At 41.9% G+C, this 19,189-nt stretch overlaps 1 protein-coding gene across 6 annotated transcripts in view; it reads left to right on the forward strand.

The window, feature by feature from the left end:
* The first annotated feature begins 2,395 nt into the window (after window positions 1-2,395).
* The window catches only part of LTBP1 (latent transforming growth factor beta binding protein 1), a 196,397-nt gene continuing 179,603 nt past the window's right edge, over window positions 2,396-19,189 (forward strand). For 3 of the 6 annotated variants that reach the window (XM_062629565.1, XM_062629567.1, XM_062629570.1), the window contains exons 1-3: window positions 2,396-3,370; window positions 3,959-4,029; window positions 16,969-17,257. In XM_062629565.1, the coding sequence (XP_062485549.1) occupies window positions 2,916-3,370; window positions 3,959-4,029; window positions 16,969-17,257 (815 nt within the window). In that variant the 5' untranslated portion in view covers window positions 2,396-2,915. The remainder of the gene's footprint in view (window positions 3,371-3,958; window positions 4,030-16,968; window positions 17,258-19,189) is intronic. The other 3 variants (XM_062629568.1, XM_062629569.1, XM_062629571.1) reach the window with 1 other exon arrangement.

Raw genomic sequence — 19,189 nt, forward strand, 5'->3', positions numbered from 1 at the left:
TGCTCCTGATCTTCCAGCCAGTTCTTTGCTTCCCAGCCTCAGCTATGCCCTTACAATAGAGCATCCAGAGGGCTGCCCCTCTGGTGGAAGATTACAGGCTAAGGACCTTTCTTTATGTTTCCCTGTGTTCACCCTTTAGTCACAAACCATGGGGGGGAAGGAACTGAAACAGCGTGAATTGCTTTCCCAAGCCTTCTTTAAGAGAATGGTGTGGCTGGTAGGTGGTGTGAGGTCTCACTCCTGTTTCTAGCTGCAGACTCAGTACCTTTTCTGGGGGAAGAAAGGTTTGTCATAAGGGGAGAGCAGGTTTGTCATAAGCAGCGATACCATTTACTAGAGGACCCTCACGAACTTTAGTAGCTACCTGGCTTGTCCTTGAAAGGCCAGTATCTAGTTGTTTGGTGCTGAACAGATGGGCTTTTTGTCCTTTGGCAGCAGGGACTTAAATGTATGAAGAAATTTTTAGCTGAGCTTTAGGCTGCAGTGGCAGTTCACTGAAGTTCTCTTTTAGCTGTTAAAACTTCTACAGCTAACCCAACATGTTACTGCAGCCAAGCCCCTAACACCCAAGACCTTCCAAACCTGGGGGAGGGAAAATAGTTAAGAAAAAGTGACCAGAACCAGACAAAGAGGGAAGGGTGGATTTCCTTGTTAGAGGAAAAAAAGGGAATGCTGAAAGTCAGATCTGCCACGTAAATTTGTGAGGAGTGCTTGACCTCAACCAATTAATCTCAGATAATAATTTTTCAAGAACGTTTTTAAACCTTGATCATTTTATGCAAGGCATCTACCTTTGTGGCTGTATTTCCCTTGAGGTCCCTTACCACTTGCTGTACAGTAGCCAGTAATACACCACATTTGCCCCCTGCTTGACATGACTTAAAGCCCACATTTCTTAAAAGCAACTGGCTTCTGCTGTGGAATGATGCAGTTTTTGCCCTCTGTTCAACAAACCCAGCCACACACGTAGCTGTGATCTCATTCTGGAAAACTTCTGAAGGACAGCAGCCTTGTGCACAGCAACAGTCCTGAACACCACATCAGTTTCTCTCCACTTAGTCCTCAGTCCAAGTTGGTCCTTGAAACCACCTCTGGTTTCAAGGTATTTTTTGTTCCCTCAACACTGTAAAAACATTTAGCATGCTCAGGATTGACAACAATAAGCCTTCAGAAGGGTGAACAGTTCAGTTGCTGAGAATGTCTTCCGAGTTAAAAAAACAACAGATGTATACGTTTGCTAAAGAGGAGCCAGTTAACTTCTTAGTTATGTTCAAGCTGGGGCTTCTTTCTGGGGGCTTTATCTGTTTTGGTTTTTTTCTGAACCACCACTGAGTTTTATTCTAATTTTGCCCACTTCAGTGCTGGTGGCATTTTCTTTTCAAACACTGGGCTTCAATTCAGAGCGTTGAAAGCATGGGAGCAGGAGCCTTTAACGTCAATGTGGCTCCCTTACGCTATGACTATAGAAAGCTCCAAACACTCATCTATTTAAAACTTCTATTTATTTTTGAGCAGTTTTAAATAGATGAGAACTAAGGAGGAAGGGACTGTTGTGCTCCTAACACCGGCTCTTGCCTGGAATCCTGTCAATGTAAAACCCTCCTGCTCCCTGTCCCGGCTGTGTAGCTGCACCAACAGAATTTAAGAACAAAATCTCATCAGTTTGGAGCCGGGGTCAGTGTCCTTAAAGCTCTGGAAAAGAGCAGAGGAGAACCCAGGGAGGAGGACCTGGTTTCCAAGATATTGGATTTGCAAACTGTGTGATTCTCTGCAGAGTTTCTTGGAAAGAACTTGGACACATCAGCTTCTGAGTATTTTAAAAGATGTAACCTTCTTTTTTGTGAACTTTTTTTATTTAGAGTGCTTAAGGGTGACATCGGTCAAGACACACTGGAGAAAAACGTAGGCAGTTTTGCTTGTGTATTAATTCCAAGTGTACAACTGTGGCTTGTATTTTGTTCTTTAGGCAAACACACTGCCTTACAAACATAAAGAAAACCAAGAATGTGGTCCCTCTTACTCCTGCTAGGATGTCCCCTAAGAGCAATCTCAAACCTATGCCTCTCATCAGTCCGACGCTGATGAACGTGATTACTTTTAACGTGTGTAAGCGCTTTCGCCAAGTTCCTACCTACAAAGTGAAGCACGCGTATGAACCTTTCGAGGGTTTAAAGCCTTACCTCCATTAAAACAGGACAGAAACGCTGTTGCAAAGCTGGAGGTACGCTGCCCCCGAAGTTAAACCAGGTACTTCCGAGGCTCGCTGAGCGGCGCTGAGCTCCCAGGACCCCCGCGGCCACCCCGGCCCCACCGCTGTCACCTGGCCCCGGCCCCACGCCCCGGGAGCGCCGCCTGACGTCACGGCGGCCAGATTGGCTGCGTGGGGCCGGCACCGGGGCAGGAGCATCCTCATCCCCTCCTGCACACACTCACTCGCGGAGGAACTCCTCGGAAGGGTTTTACCAGCCCGCAGTGCCTTAAAGACCGGTTCTTGCACCCGCACGCAGACCCCTGGCAGCTCCGGCAACCGAAACATCTGCTCCGCATTGCGACCACCCCCCTCCAGCAAATACCCTTCCCCTGCTGCTGCTGCTGCTCCTCCTCCCTTCCCGCTCCGGCTCGCAGCTCGGCTCGCGCCCGCCGCTTCCTTTCTTCCAACGATGTTTTCCTGCTCCACGGGGCGACGTGTTTGCTGAACTTTCCTAACAGTTTGGGGGGCGGGAGGGAGGAACCTGAGGCTTTATTTTACCCCTATCCCCCTTCCCGCCTGGAGCAGGTTGGGGGGCAGCGAGCGGAGGAGAAATCCGCACGGCGGGCGCAGGTTACACACGGGCGTTCTTTGGAAGAGGAGGAGGAGGAAGCCCTTGCACTGGGGGTCCGCGAAGCTCGGCGACTGTAGGGGTCCCGCAGTGGAAATGGCTCGGCTCGGATGGGGATTCCTTGTCCTCCTCACTGCCTGTGCACTTTTGTCACCGGCGCTCGCAGCCTCCGAAAAGGGCAAGCTGAGGAGGGTCACGTACGTTCTGCAGCCCGGCCGGGGGGGCTCCACTGGCAGCCGGCATCAGCGCCCGACCCTCCTCGGGGGGGAGCAGCAGCAGCAGCAGCGCACGTTTAACGTACAGCTCAACACACGCTACAGCGGCGGCACCCTGGAACGGACCCGGCGGATGAGCAAGCCGGGCGGCGCGGGTGTCCCGCTCCGCTTGAGCCCCGCCGGGCAGGTCCACACCAACTCCGCTCCTCGCGCCTCCTCCTCCTTCGCCAAGCCGGCCAGCTTCAGCTCGCGGCCCAAGCCGCCTCCGGGCCCCCACGGCAACAGCAGCGCCGGGCTGCCCCTCCGCCAGAAGCACCAGCTGCCGCCGCTGCCGGGGTAAGGCGCCCTCCCGCCCGCCGTGCCCTGCGCGTCCCCCCGCTCCCCCGCACGGCTGAGGCGGTGTCGCCAGCCCGCGGCCTCCCCGCCGCCCCGAGTATCTCCACCGCGCCCGCTGCCGCCTCCCCCCACGGAGGGCATAGGGGCAGGGGGCATCCGGCGCTGGGCTCCTGCAGAGCACCGTGGCGCTACCGGTGCCCGGCTGGCTGCGAACCCTCCCCGCGGCACCTGAGCCCCCGCCCCCCGGAGCTCGCGGCCGGTCCCGGTCTGAGGCGTCGAGCGGGCGAGGAGCCCCGCGGCCGCCCGCGCTCCATCCCCGCAGCCCTGCCAGGAGCGAGCTGCGGCCCCGTCGCCTTTGCGGTTTGCGGCGCTCGGGTGCCCCGTCCCGCGTGTCCGGGCACAGCCGGTGCGGGCCCAGGGCTTACCTTCGCCACGCGCCGGGAGGTTTGATTCTTCCCGCCTTTTCTCTCCGCGGCCCAGCGCCCGCCCCGCGGCCCGGCTGGGGATGGGGGCCCGGGGCCGGCCGCCGCCGCAGCGGCGCCGGGAGGGGCCCCGCCGGACCCTCGTCCCTCTTTGCTGTTCCTGCAGGGTGAACGTCTGCGGGGGGCAGTGCTGCCACGGCTGGAGCAAAGCCACGGGCTCCCAGAGGTGCATCAAACGTGAGTAGCCAGTGCGGGTCGAGGGGGCTGGGATGGAGCGTGGCGGCACCACTGAGGCCAGTAGCGGGAGGACTTGTGGGGACCGCGCTGGCATGTGGTGAGTGCTGATACTCGCTGTGGGCAAAGAGGCGCTGGCTGAGTTACAGATCCCACCAGCATGCTTGCTCAAGCCCTCTCACAGCATCAGCGTGCTGCAGTTGTAGCGCGTTTCGTCCCTAAGTACCTCCTTGCTAATCTTCAGCTTTGCTGAAGGATGAGCAGCAGGTGCCTCTTATGTGTGTTGCAGTTTTGGAGAGAGCCTGATTAGTTTTTGTGGTGAAGTCCACACACATTAGCGCTTGGGTGTTAGGAGTTGTTTTGAACGTGGGGGCTTAATAGGGTAAAGAACCTGCCAGAGGAGTACAGGTGGAGAGCAAGGAGTTGTCATCTCCCCATACTGTCCTTTCACCAGCAGCCTGCATGAAGATCCTGTGCTTTGGGTGTGGAATTTTTGAAGCGTTGAACAAGTCAAAAGAGATGGATTTGGGGAAGGACGTGTGGAGAGATGTACCTTTACTGGGATACTTACAAACACAAAGTATGTGCATGAAATAACACAGAGTCAATGTAATTATACTCGTGTTGACCTTTCTAATGTGAAAGAGGAAGCATCTCTGCCAATTTAGGCAGGATTCAGGATGACTGTACATGGCTGAATGGAAGTGATGTTGCCATGATGTCATGTAAGACAAGTGACATACTTTTTTTTCTTCAGGAAACCCCTTTAGGTGTCAGCTATTCTGGGAAGCTCTTGGGTCATCACTTTAGTTCATTAGGACAGACTTCTGTGACTGAGACTTGGGGTATCATGGAGTAAACAATGCTTTTAAGGTGCAAACTTTAGGCTTTTTTGTAGTGGCTTTTGTCCCTGTGTGGGATTTTTCACAGTAGGGATCAATCACATTTATAATCCTCAGGAAGGTCAAGTACCTTTGACCTGTATTGAACTGTTGCCAAGAAGCAAAGGCTTTATTACAATAGGCTGTTAAAACTTTACAATTTCCCTGACCAATTTAGACATGAATTTAAGATGAAATTAAGGTAGGAAATTAGCATTTTCAGTTTGAAATACACGCTGCTGTGTTAGGTGAGTCAGCTTTTTTGCTTAACACATGGTACAAGTACTAAAATTATTTTCTTCAGTTTACGGTGGTATTTTGAGACTAATCTCAAACCTTACTAAACACCTCCCTTAGCTGAAAGCCCAATCACAGTGAATGGAACCTCTTAATAATTTGGGGATATTAATTAAAAAGCTGTATTTCAACTATTTCAACTGAAATCCTACTGTCATTATTTTGAAGACACACTCCCCAAATTTTCATTTTTTTTCTCTTTCTGTCTTCCAGTAACTTTCAAGTTTCTTCCTTTTAAACATTTTTTTTATTTTTAATAAAATAAGCAGTTTTATTGGTTTCTTTGCTTTTTGTCCTTTATGTTTCCTTTTTTGTTGTTTTTTTTATTATTTTTTATTTCTTCCATTGTCATTCAACTGTTCTCTTTATTGTCTTCTCTTTTTAACTTTCTTTTTTTTTTTTAAATTTTTTAATTCCTGTCTGGTTTTACGGCCTTCAATAAGGACTAAGTCAGACAATTAGGTTTTTATGTGATAGCTGTAGAATCTTACTTAAATCAAAGAATTACTCGGTTCATTCATACAGTGTTTGGAGGAATAGAGTAGCAGGAAAAGAGTTAAAAGAAAGGGGTGTGTGTGTGATTTTTCCCTTTGACCATTCTGTCTCATTTTGTGTCTCTGGTATTGGGTTCTCCTTAGCATTAAATATTTTTTCTGTCTGTTCTGATGCTGCTCTGGTACATCCTAGCAGTGGTATAATACACTTGGCTTGGATCTTCCGAGTTTTACCCCTCTCTTGGCAAGCCAAGAGAAGTACTAAATGTACTGAAGTTGTCTGTTTTGTAACTTAGGCAAACCATGAGATAGCATTGACTTGATTTAGTTATGGAAGATTAGTCTCACAGTCATAAAAGCCAGCTATCTCCTTTTCTGGAACCTCCTGATGATCCTTTCAGAAGAACAGAAATCCTACAACTGAACAAATGTTAACCCTTTGTGTCCAGTAAAAAGAAGTGGATTTTTTTTTTTTTTTTTTTTTTTAATTCTGATAGTGGACTTTTAGTTAGTTTTGAGTGGATTATTTCAGTTGTGGATTAATTGTGCCACAGATGCAGGCACACCTGAGCTGACTTTGTGTAGAGTCCATTTGGACCTGTCAGGGTTTATTAGCTCAGGTTCAGTATCACTTTAATAAGCTATTTGGTCTCTAGGGCCAGTTTATATTCTCTTGAATGGTGCAAAGCCTGAGCTAATAAACCCCAGACTCATTCTGGCACTTTCCACAGCCAACTTCCATTTGTCTGCATTGTGCTTCCAGAACCAGAGTGCTGAGAGCCAGCTCTGATCAGTGAAGTTTATTAGCTCAGGTGTAATCCCAGGCTGGAACAAGCAGCATGTGTTTCTGCTCTGCTGCACCTGTGTGAATAAGCCTGCTGGTAACCCACAGAAAAAGTGGTTGAAGGGAAGAGATACGGTCTTGCAGCCCTGGCTGTGTTAATCTTCCCCTTCCCTTTGTCTTGGTGGTCTTTGTTAGCCCTGCTTTCTCACGCATGGGACTATGGCTGAGTCTGCCCTTGGGGACTTCTATCTCAGGTGGGTGGCAGCCTGTCTGGGAGCAGTAGCAGCTGCCTCACATTCCCTCTGCAACAGCAACAGGGAGTATTTGAAATGTTTCTGTTGTTGGTCAGAGGGCAGCATCTGTATGGAGGAGACAAGTAGACCTTTCAAGTCCTTCCTCCAAATTTTGGTTTGAAGTTGAACTGCCTGTTGTGTTTACAGTATTCATGTTCTCTTGGAAGCATGATGGTTTGTCCTTCTGTTTTCCTGTGAGCTACCTTTATGAGGGTACATACCCTATGCAATTTGGAGCATATAGGCTTTTCCCCCTCTGTGCTTCATATTTCAGTTTTACATTGTAAAGTTGTATCTTAAGAACTTTTTTTTCAAGCTTGATGTGACTTTGCTTATGAAGATGAAGCCATAAAAGTATTCAGAATTGCTTTATACTGGGAGAATGATGTCTAACAATCAAAACCAACCTTTTTGAAGTGTTTGGAACATTCACCTTTGGGTAAAGACAAAAGGTGGGAAAAAATCAGCCACAGAAATAATCGCTTTGGAAAGTTATAAGCATGTGAAAGGGTTTATGACAAAGATTGTCTTCCAGTCATAATTATCATAGGTTATAATCTGTGCAAGTGTAATAATAAGGTACCCCCAAGGCTGGAGAAATCCTGTTTTGTTAGTTCTTGTTGCATAATCCAAGCATTATATGAACATTAATTAACCCTATAACATGGCTGTAAGGCAAATAAAACCTAAAGCATGTAGGGTTTGTTATTTATTTCATTTATGGAAATTGAGCCATAGGTTAAATGTGGACTTGGACAAGTTGTAACAACTGTTTGGAAGGCCTAAACTGGAAAGTAGGAATTCCTGCCTTTCAGTTGCATGTTTATCCTATTGCAAACTGTTGTCCTGTACTTTGTTACTTGCAACTAAATTTGTTAGTTAATACTACTTTGTACAATATATGCCCTTCTGTTTATTTTGGTTTTGTTTTCTTAATGGTTGCAAGGAGCTGTTCTTCATGTTGGGAAGTCAAGAAAGAAATTATATACTGTATGCAGGATTTGATAAAGAACCACTTGATTGCAATAGTAACCCCTTTATAAAATGTGTTATAATATTTTGCCTGGAATATTGATATCAGTTGTTTGTGAGTGTGTTCTCACAAACTAGATGGTTTAAAAAAACAGCATTGCCTGAAGAAATTCTAACTTTTACTAACATAATGATGAGAATTAACTAATGATAGTTGGAAGGAGAGAGTTGCCTGTTAATGGAATACTGAAGCAAGAGTTCCTTATTGTAGAAGTGCAAGAAAGGCTCCTGGGACAAACAGGTGAGGAAGTGGGTTTTGCAGGATTATGTTTAGAGTAAATTTCACATAGGGGCAAGAATTACTGTCTATGTAGATGTAGAGCCCATGTACATCATTGTTGTCAATTAAGAGGAAAAAAAGGATCTTGTGTCTTTATTAGCTGAAGATATTCTGTGTGTACATGCACGTATTATGTATTCCATGCATGGGCATAAGGTGAGGATTTTGGATTTGGAGCTGGACTGGATTCTTTGAGTTTGGTTATGAAGTTCTTTCCTATCTGTCATGTGCTCGGGCATCTTGAAAGGTCATCAGAAAATAAGAGTCTGTTATCCTTTTTTTTTTTTTAAATTATAAGATTATCTTCCTAATTCTTTCTTTTTGAAGGACTTCCTGACTCAACATTAGATAGATGTTTAGTTTAATTAAAGAAAGTTTAATTTATTTTTCAGAATAAGAACATATACAACAGTAAAGTGTTCCTGCTGAAGGAGACTAGAAAGCTGTGCTAGTACTTGCCCAGAGGAAGGGTCCCCATTGTTCAGTTCCTGAATGTGCATGGTGTTTACTTGTGTATTGCAATGCAGTTTGAGCCATCTCATCCCTAACCTTCGAGTTTTACTTCTTGCTGTTGCTGAGTTAGCATGCTACAGCTTTGTGTCTCCTTCAGGGCAAGAGCACTCTACAGTGTCACCAGTAGTCCTAGACCCCTAGTTGTCCAAGACCTGGATGGAACATGCCCTAGGTTGCTTTTAGCTTACGCTCCTGAATTTTCTTGGGGAAGGGGAGGGAAAGGTTGCATGCCTTGATCTTGTTCTAATATAGGATTAGGATCCAGACCTGTGGACTTGGAAGTATACATCATACTTCCTATTAGATATAAAACTCTGACACTAAATATTTTAATATTGGTTGCTCAGAATCTGCTCTATTCCTGTCTTCAGTTCAGCTCTTAGAAATGGTGGTATCTAAGATCACTTCAACTGAGTACCTCAAATGTTTGCAGCTGTGCTTCATGGAGGTTTTCTGGTGATAAATGTTTCCTGTGGCTTGTGCTTAATCAGTTTTGTGGCTTCGAGTTTTACCAAGTTCTGTTTATTTACATTGCTTATACAAAGCCTAACTATAACATACTCTCCCCAAATGTTTCTTCTCATTCTAAGACCATCGTCTGAGTAAAAGCAGTATCAATCTCCTTCAAATTATGTCCAAATCAAAATTAAACGTTTCAATTTTAAAGAGACATAATTACTTTAGCCCCATATAACTGACCTATACATTAGTCCTTTTTAATCTGTTCTTTGATGTTGTTTTTAAATGTTCCAAAATTGAAAAAACTGGAAGCCATTACTTGAGCAGCTGGATTTTGCCTCTGAGGTACTGGCTACTGTAGTACATAAATAAAACTTCTGAGTTTTGTATACAGGGAATAAACTGGCTTTTGTAGTGTGAAAACTCTTGCTAGCCTTCAGTGGGGATTATGCTCTGCTTTATTTTTAACTTACTGTCCTTAGGAAAGGGGGAGAATTCAAGATTCAGATTCTTATCTTTGGCTTTGTCTACCTTAGTATGCAGCATGGACTAATGGAAGCAGGTGTATAGACTAAAGCCTTTGGTTTTGATGACCTGAGGCCCACAGTATGCATGTTTCAGGGCTTAGTGTTTTATTTTTGACTAGGTGTACTCTGGTCACATGAAGTGAGTGCCAGTATGAGGCTGAAATGTATTAGGTGCTTTCTTGGAATGTTCACGGTTTTTTTTGTTTGTTTGTTTTTTAGGTTTTTACTTTATGTTTTTCTATTATTTTTTTTTTCTTTTACTCTGCCTTAAAAGCACCAGAACTTGACTTTCTCAGCCTAATTTATTCCTAGAAAACGGATCCCTTCCATTGCCTACAGAAAGAAAGCAAAGCTTTGGCATCTCTCTGCATTTCTGACTGCACACTGGAGGGGAAGAATTTTACATGTTAGCAAGGCAAGATACTCATTTAATACAGAGTTAAAATAGTTCTGCTCTTCCATGTTCTTTTTTGAAATGCACATCATAGTCCCTGCATAAACCTAGAGTTTTGAAGAGCTGCTTCCTGATAAGCTGCTTCCTGATAAATGGGGATTGATTTTTGTGTCCTTTGGCAAGATTTGATTTTTCATGATTCAAATAAGCTTTTTTTTTTTTATATTATTATCTCTATATGGCAGGTTTGGCGTGGGTTTTCAGAGAAGCTAACTAATTGGTGAGCTGTAATTGAGGGTTGGTTGGATTTAGGAAAAACTTTATTGTTCTTAGCATTTCAATGGCTATTATGATTAATAGCCTTTTCTCTGGTATGTATTTTCTGTAACACTTCAGTTGTCCGAATCCTGCATCCAGTTAAAAATTTTCAGTTGTCTCATTATTGAGGTTCTCATAGTTTATTCAGTTTCCTGCCTATTTCTTACAATGTATTTTGTAACAAAATGAATAAGTACTATAATGAGAAAGGTTAAGAGAATTGAAAGAATTGCAGATGAGAGTGTTGACCAGTAAGAAAGACCAGTGTGTAACACGCAAATCTGCTGGTTTCCTTGGTTCCTTGGTTTTGTCCATTCTGTAGTGAATGATTTCTTAATTTCTTATTTTTTTTTTTGGGGGGGGGGGGATATACTGAAATGATAGAAGGATCTTGACCATGTGAAATGTTTGTACTGTCAGAATATGTACAATTGACCATCTCTTGTAAATGTCTCCCAGATTGTACAACCTAACAAGTATTTATATAAAACTCCAGTAAACACAACGTGAATGAAAATGTCAAGTATCAAACAGTATGTTATATTCTTATGATTGATAAAATAATGTGTCTGAAGTTAGGCTTTTGAAGTATTTCAGTATAGCTGCTATTCAATTCTGATAAATCTTCACATTTAGCGATAATGCTATGTAGGTACATTGAGAATAGTCTTAATAAAGTATGTTATGTTGTTACTAGGTTAAGGGAGAAACTCCAATTTATGTTTGTTTTAAAGGAAATATATATGGCAAAAGCATTGGGTTTTGTTTCCCTCCTTTCTTGGATGTTTATGTAGTCATCCACACCAGTGTGGAAATGCATCAGATGTTTTGAAGTGGACCAGTGAAGAGTTCCAACAGTGACACATGCTTTTATTTGAAATATATTTAGGGAAAGAATTCCCTCAATCCCTATAGTTGTGATAAAAACAAAATTTCTGTGTAAGAAGAGGCAGATGGTTGTAGTACTTCCTACATTAATAGTCTAGCGGTCATATAGATTTTCTGTGGTTAATGCCATTTATTCTGATTATTTAAATATTATCAACCTTTTTTATAGAATGGTCTTACAACACAGTTGTTTCACCCTTGTTCACAAATTCCTTTCTCCCTTACCCCCAGTGAATGTGTAGAATTGTTGGATATATTTCTGGTAAAATTCAACTTTTGAAAACTGTTTGGAGATACTCAGACGGAGACCTAGATCCTCAGAAAAGCATTAGGTGGTGAGCACCAGGTGTTTGTTCACTTAGCCGTTGGGTTTCTAGTCTCCAGTGTTGAAGTCTCAGTCCCAACAATAACTTAAAAGACTTAAAATGGTATCCAGAATAAAAGTATAAAAGTAAGCAGTGAGCTAATTTAGAGAACAGGGGACTATTATAAACTTTGCTCTTCTCCAGCAGGTCAGCACTGTATTCAGATTTTTCTGAGGGAAAGTGGAATATGCCTCTTTCCTTTTGGAACCCACAGCTTGTTGCTCTTCAAAGAAATTGCTTCACTGCTTTTCTTTTGGAGTCCGTAGGGGATCGTCACTCTGTCTTTTAACATAGCAGCAGTTAAAGGTGCCTTTGTATCACAACTTTTTGTTTGGGATGCGCACTCAACCAAGACGAGCTTTGGCTTGGTTTTCTTGTGTGCTTGAAGAATAGAAATCTTGAATTAATGAAATAAGAAAGGCAGTATTTGCTATACCTTTAACAGTATTCCTGTGTTGCATGTAAAGGAACTTGGAATTTCTGCTGTAAGTACAGATACATTCATGTCACAGTGCTGGTTTTCCCCCTTTCTGTTAACTTAATGCATGCATCATTTCTCAACCCGTTTATGCTGGAATCTGAAATAGCTCCACATTTATAATCTCTTTACAATTACTAGATTTTCTGTTATTTGCCCTCCATCATGTATTTTGTCTGGCAGGATTTATATACTCCCATGAGTGAAATTAATATATATTGTGCCAATGTGTATAGTGAGGAAATTTGTGGAAGTCAGTGCATTCTGATTAAACTGATGCTTGACTATGTGGCTAAGAGGAAGGAGGGGAAAAAAGGTATGTCAAATTTTATGTGGAAACAGGAAAATTCTAGTGGATGGGCTAGAGATAACACAAGTTCACAACACTTGTGTTGTAATTTTCATATCAAAGTATCAGAGGTTCAGGAATGACATCGAAAAACTTTTGTGAATATTTTAAGTGCTAACCAGCAGCAGTTGCTTGATAAGAGATGCTTAAAGGTGGAGTTGAGGCTGAAAGGTTAGAAACTTGGGTGCAGGAAACTCGTGGGACATTTAAATTTCTTTACTGTTTCTCACTGAAAAGAACATTTTTGTGCATTTCAATCCTCCACATGATCTAGAGACACACGGAAATAAACTTGTAAATGAGATGTTACTGTCTGAAGAAAGTAATTGTGAATCAAGGTAAAATCAAAGTGATTAGCATATGAATTGGATCTTAATGATCCTAATTCAAGAGTTATGAGGAATTGAACATAAAAGTTTTCTCATGACAAGTGGAGTTGTACCTGTATTTTGAGTCTTTCAGAATGTCTGGAAAAGAAATTTCCATTTAAACTTCAATATATGATAATATTTTTTACTTATGGTTTTAATATTATAAATTATGCTTAATTTGGTATATGAAAACATAAATACATTCTGTACATGTAGAAGATTTAAAATATTTACATTTTTTTAAACTGTTACAAACCTTTTATTTTAGGTCTTGCTCCTGCAAATAATTATATACTCTTTAAAAAAAATAACATGACCCTGTGGACTGAAAAGTGTCTACGTGTAGATCAGTCCCAAAGCGACATATAGATGTGCTGGAAGGGGTGTGTTTAAACCTGATAGTAATTTTATTTTATACTTGCTTTTTTGAAGGAATGTTGTAAATACAACCATACCAGGCCTGCTATGTGTCCCTTTAATTCTCTCTTCTGTCTGCGATGGTGGTGAGCAGTAGTTGGTAAGGGAAAGATGCATAAAAGGAGATACAGCCACAGAAAATGTTTTCAGCTTTTTGTGATGCAGGGATTTCCAAGGCAAATGTGGCACCATAGCTTTATTTTTGGTAGATGTAGATTGCATGGTCTTAAAACACATGAACCAGCCTGAAAGGGCCCTGTGTTCCTTCACAAAGCTTCTGGAAAGTGGGGGGATGTTGGTTGTGTTGTCTGTGCCTGGCCTTCCAATGTGACCAATTTCTTGGCACAGCAAGTTTGGGGGCTGTATACTAACAGGGTCAAAAAGCAGATCATTGAACTCTGACAGAAAAATCTATTGAGAGTTATTAAACACAAAACCAGGACTCTTGCTCAGAAAGCTGCTGAGTCCTTAATTCTTCAAGGCTGTAGTGGTACAACATTTTACTGCTTGTCATCCTGTCCTGACACCTGTCCTAAAGCATCCACCTTAGTAATTAATGGAGAGAGGAGACTAGACTAAGTGGATCTCTGATCTGACCCACTAAGCCTAGTCTCATTATTTGCATCTTTGCCACGCTTCATTTTGAATTTCCAGTCATGACCTCTTTGTATTGAATAGGAACAAGCCTATTGCCTTTAATAGGAGTATATCGCCCCCCTTTTCAGTTTTAAACTTGATGCTTCCATGGTCCAAGTTTTGGAAACTTAGCTTTATGGAAAATAATGGTGTTTGCAGTTAGATGTGCCATTATTGTTGCCTTCAAACAGAACAATTAGGTCATAGATTTGGCATGCTGCAGCTGTCTTGAACAGTTTTAAAACCAAACTGCTGTATTATGTCAATTTAAATGTAAAGCCTTTCTGAAAAAAAAAAAAGTATTTTTTCAAATCTTATTTTGTGGTCTTACATTACACGACATCAATCAAGAACATCAATCAAAGAGTGCATTGCTGTGAAGATCTAATGGATCAGGTTTTTGACCTGTTGTCACTGTTCACGTGATCTGAGAAAAAAAAGGTCTTTTGTAACATAGTTGCTGGATCTGCTGATGCTTTTTTTGTTGTAAGGCCAGCTAGAGTAATGCAGTTTGTCCTGTGGAGTTTCATGTGCTTTGTGTATACGTAGAGCTGAGAAACTTGTTTTGGTAAAAAAAGATAATGTAATTTCAAAATAGCTGCATAGTTTTCAATTCATTGCAGTTTTGTTATGTTCGCTTTGGTAAGTGAAAACCTAAGTAAGTTTTCTTAGGCTTTTGAAGCACAGCTTTCAGGAAAAAAAGAGTTGTGGTTTTCTTAGGGTTGTCTTTTGCAGGTGTGTGAGTTGTTACTTCACTTTTGAGAGAGGAGATACACACTGATCAGTGTCCTAGCAGGGTGGATGTTATATTGACTTCTGGGGTTGTCTTGTGAACTTACTGCTGTGTTTGATTTTTTTTTTTTTTTTTTTTTTTAAAGCAGCTTGCTAAGAAGCCTGAAGTTTGATATAAATGCATGTCCCTAAATCTCCAGGAATACACGTTCAGTATGATTGTGGATTTTTTTAATGTTGTAAAAATGGGACTTCTGCAAATCCGGATGATTTTTTAAATGTAGTTTTTATGTGATAATTTTCTAAAGAGCTCTGCGCCCAGACTGTCTCACTGTGATCTTTGCACATTTTCTAACAGATGACCTTCATGATGGGGTCAGTGTTTGGATTTTGGAGCCTCTGTAAAGTCAGTGAGCCTTACATTTGAGAATTTAAGGCTCCTGACTCTATTTTCCAAAGGTATAATTAATTTCAGTCATGTTCATATAAGCAAATTTCTACTCTTAGCAAAATCTAGGTCTTAAAAGCCAGGTGGAAAAAAGAGTTGGCTTGTGTATTAAAACATATGCTTGCTGTAAGTTTACAGTGAAAGTTACAGCTGCTGAAGTTTACAATGAAAATGGTCTTCAGTTTTCCAGCAAAGACAATATATAGCCTGAAAAATAAACAGAAATATAAGTAAGCAAATGATTACTTTTTTGTTGCAGGGAGATTCATAGTACATAATTAAGTTAGCTCAGCTACGTAGTATTGGGAAGGAGAGATGTTGCAGAAAAACATGGAAGGGGGAATTACATGTGAGAAGAACCCCATGCAAAGTTAAAGTTGAGGGCAGCTCTGGTGTCATATATAGGTGGTATTCATGATATATCTGTATCAGATGGTATTGTCTGTTGGCAAACTGGTTCTTCAAATTAACACAGTCTCATCCTAACAAGTTATTTCATATGTATGCTTATGTACTTTATTTTTACATATAAATGTATGTATTAAAATAATTTTAAGTGCCAAGTACTCAAACTTATTTGGATGAGCACTGTGGACTGACTTTTTAAAAGAATAGAATAATTGTGTGGATATACTTGAATATGGTGCAGAATCACATGTTATGGTTTAAGATATGGTCTTACCTATTTTAGTAAAACCTGTAGACTTTATCATCTGGCATATAATTTTGTCTGAGTTAAAAGATCCCAACTGAACAATATCCAACAACAGTATCCATTTGTAGGAGTAAAGTAGCTCAGCAGTGATTCTTACAAATGCTTCTTTGCATGCCATGTCTAATGGGACTAATGAAGAAATTATTTTGATTGCTATTTTAATTAGAATTGCGTTCTACTGTTCAATTATGTTCTCTGGGTAAGAGAATTAATTTGTTTTGTTAACTTTGTTAACATTCTTTAAATATGATAGCATTGTAAGTTTAAGCATCCAAAGTAAATCCTCAGATGAGGCGTACCTCTGCAGTGTTACGTGTACGTATGTTCAGCAATTACTTTTGCTCCTCCCTCCCCCCCCCCGCTTTTTTTTTTGGTGGGATTTGCTGCTTCTCCAAATTTCTCGCTCAAAATGGAATTGATCCTGTGTTAACTAGGTCTATGAGCTGGGTGCTGTGTCTAGGCTGATTATTCAGACTCCTTCTATAGTCAGTGGATAGAGCAATGCGGTGTAATTACTCCTATCTGAAGGCAGCTATCTGAAAGTGCATTGTCTTTTGAAGAATCTGCTCCCTTTTCACTGGTGGTACAAAGAATGTATAGAAGCTAGCTGTGATAATCATGAGCACCTGCTTGTTTCTTCAAAGAATGTAACTCCTATGTGCAGCTATGTCTTTGTAGTACCAGTTTGTGTGTCTTATGTTACTAAAGTGGTGATATGGGAAGGAATTTCATTTGGGTTTTAGAGGGGGAAGGGTTGAATTACTTTATACTTTTCTCCATCGTTTTTGTCATCTGTAATATGACCATAAGTATTCCAGCTAGGTATCTATAGGGGATCTGTGATTTTTAGATAGTAATAGAATGAATCCAAGCCTGAATCAGTAGTAAAATTCTATCATCTGCATAATGTTGTTTCAGCGGATGCAGTTTGGTTGTTAAAGTATGGGGAGGGAGGATGCATGAAAGGAAGGGGTGTGTAAAAGGCCACTAACAGGAAGATTTGAAATAACTGGGGTTTTTATTTCAAGTATTTCCTGGTTTTTAGCTCACTTGCATTTTACTTTTCAAAGTTGTTAAAATGTTGTCCATGTCTTATGTAGGAAAGCAGTTTAAAAGCTATTCTACCTTGTATACTATCTTTTGTGGAGCTTAGCCGTATTGCTTTCTCCTACTCCAATTAACATTAGCAGTTACCTTTTTTTTATTGTGGGGAGTTTGTGTTTTCCTTCATGCTTTGGTTCACAGGTACTGTTTACAATATCTTTTCTTAGCTAACTGTGCACCACCGTGCCAAAATGGAGGGATGTGCCTGCGACCGCAGCTTTGCGTGTGTAAACCAGGAACAAAAGGAAATTCCTGTGAGGATAAAGTCATGCAAGACACATCTTCCACTGGAGGCCGGAGCCCTGTTGTTCCCCCGTGGCCCATACCTCAGCAGGCTGCCCAGCAGACCTTCTCTCAGAAGGTGCAGGTCCCACCGAAGGTTGGCCCTATGACTCAGATGGCATTCACCATCAAACAGAAGCCTCCTGTTGGGTTACCTCAGCAAATGCAACCACAGTAAGTGTTTTCTTTACTTTCAAAGGAGTCCACTATGTTATTTTTACAAAACATTGTTCTTTGCAAGTGTTTTCAAATCATTGTATTTGGAGACTTTTATTTTAACTGTCAAACTTCAGTGGGTCTTTAAACTTCTATTGCCTATAAGCCAGATCTCCTCACCTGAACAGAATCTCCTATAATATCAGTCAACTTTATTTTACTTAGAATTATAGAATCATAGAATAGTTAGGGTTGGAAAGGACCTTAAGATCATCTAGTTCCAACCCCCTGCCATGGGCAGGGACAGCCGGCACTAAACCATGTCACCCAAGGCTCCGTCCAACCTGGCCTTGAACACTGGCAGAGATGGAATGACAATGTTGTACTAATTTCAGAGGAGCTATTCTTAATTTAGATTAGTGACTTTCTGAGTTTAGTCTAGAACAGTCTAACACGGAATTTTTGCACCTCATAAAACTGAAGAAAGTAAGATTTGGTGCTTATGTTCTGGTTTCTTTCTTCCATTTGCATTTTATTTTCTTTAAGTGTGAATAGCTCTACTGCAGTGGATACTTCTGCTTGCTTGTGTTTGAAGTTCAGGGTTGTATCTGCCTGTCATAAGTAGCAAGGAAACACCCCTCTTGTTGGAGACTTTTTTTCTCTGCTTCTTCAGTAGCTGGTGACCTAGACAGACTTTGATACTGCTTTCATTAGTTTAAATACTTCAGGTGTGCCTGAAATTTCCCTATGATGATATTTTTATTAATGTGTCTGACCTTAACTTGATTCAGGGCTGTGTTTGATATGCAGTTAGGGAGATGCACAGGAGGCGTGGCAGTCAAGTTGAGTGTGGACAGTTTTAGGTGTCTGCTGCAAGTACTGTCCTTCTAGTTTCAAGTGGAAACTGGGTGAAAAAAGTGTTTCTGCCCTGTACCAGGTGTTGCTTTCGGATAGCTGTAAGCAGGGTGCAGTCCATCTCGCTTCTAGCTTCCAGAGTAAGATAATTAGGACTGGGAAATAAACAGTGCTTTCCTGTGGCCAAAACCATAAAAATGAACCCAGAAGGGTGGTGTGTGATCATAGAAGCCTGCTTTTGACAGAAAAGTACATCCTGCCACCCCTCCTCAAAGCTGAAAATAGAGATCACTGGTTACTGCCAATGTTTGCTGTTGTCCAGTAACCTCTCTGTAAGGTTTTTTTTCCTCTTAAACCCTTCCAGTTCCAAGTCCTAGTTCATTTAACTGTGGAGCCTCGAACAGAACTGGGTTTGTACATGCCTTTTGTAATAGAGAGTAGAACTTAGCTGAGTTCCCTTGGAGTCCTAAACCCTAAGTCAGTATGTTCTTTGAGAAAGGTAGAAGTTGGGGCAGGGTAGGCTTTAGGAACAAAGTGGCAAACAATGATAGGACAAGGGGTAATGGGTACAAACTGGAACACAAGAGGTTCCACTTAAACTTGAGAGGAAACTTCTTCTCAGTGAGGGTGAGGACAGAACAGGCTGAGGGAAGTCTCCTTTGACTCAAAGCCCGCCTGGACACATTCCTGTGTAACATTATTAGGTGTTCCTGCTCTTTTGATCTTTTGAGGTCCCTTCCAATCTCTAGCATACTGTGATACTGTAACAAATACATCCACAGTCTTGAAGGACAGAGAAATTGCTACCCAATGTATTATTTTTATAGTACTCTCAGCCCGGTTTCATTCCTGTCAGGGAAGCAAGGGTTATTGAAGTGACTAATACAAAGGGGGAATTACCAGTAAATTCAGCAGGCTTTTTACTGCTCCTTCCCATCCAGACCAGCAGGATTGCTAACCCTCAACACCTGCCTACTCTGCTTAGCCCCACAAAGTGCAGTACAGCATATCCGTGCAAAGAGGCCAGACAATTCCAGTCTTATCAGTGCTGATTTCTGTAGTGTGTACTGTCTTTTTCTTTTTGCCTCCCTTCCT

Source organism: Pezoporus occidentalis, unplaced genomic scaffold (assembly GCF_034315485.1).
Source record: "Pezoporus occidentalis ecotype Australia unplaced genomic scaffold, CSIRO_AGI_Poc_V1 ctg34, whole genome shotgun sequence".
Classification (NCBI taxonomy): Eukaryota; Metazoa; Chordata; class Aves; order Psittaciformes; family Psittacidae; genus Pezoporus; species Pezoporus occidentalis.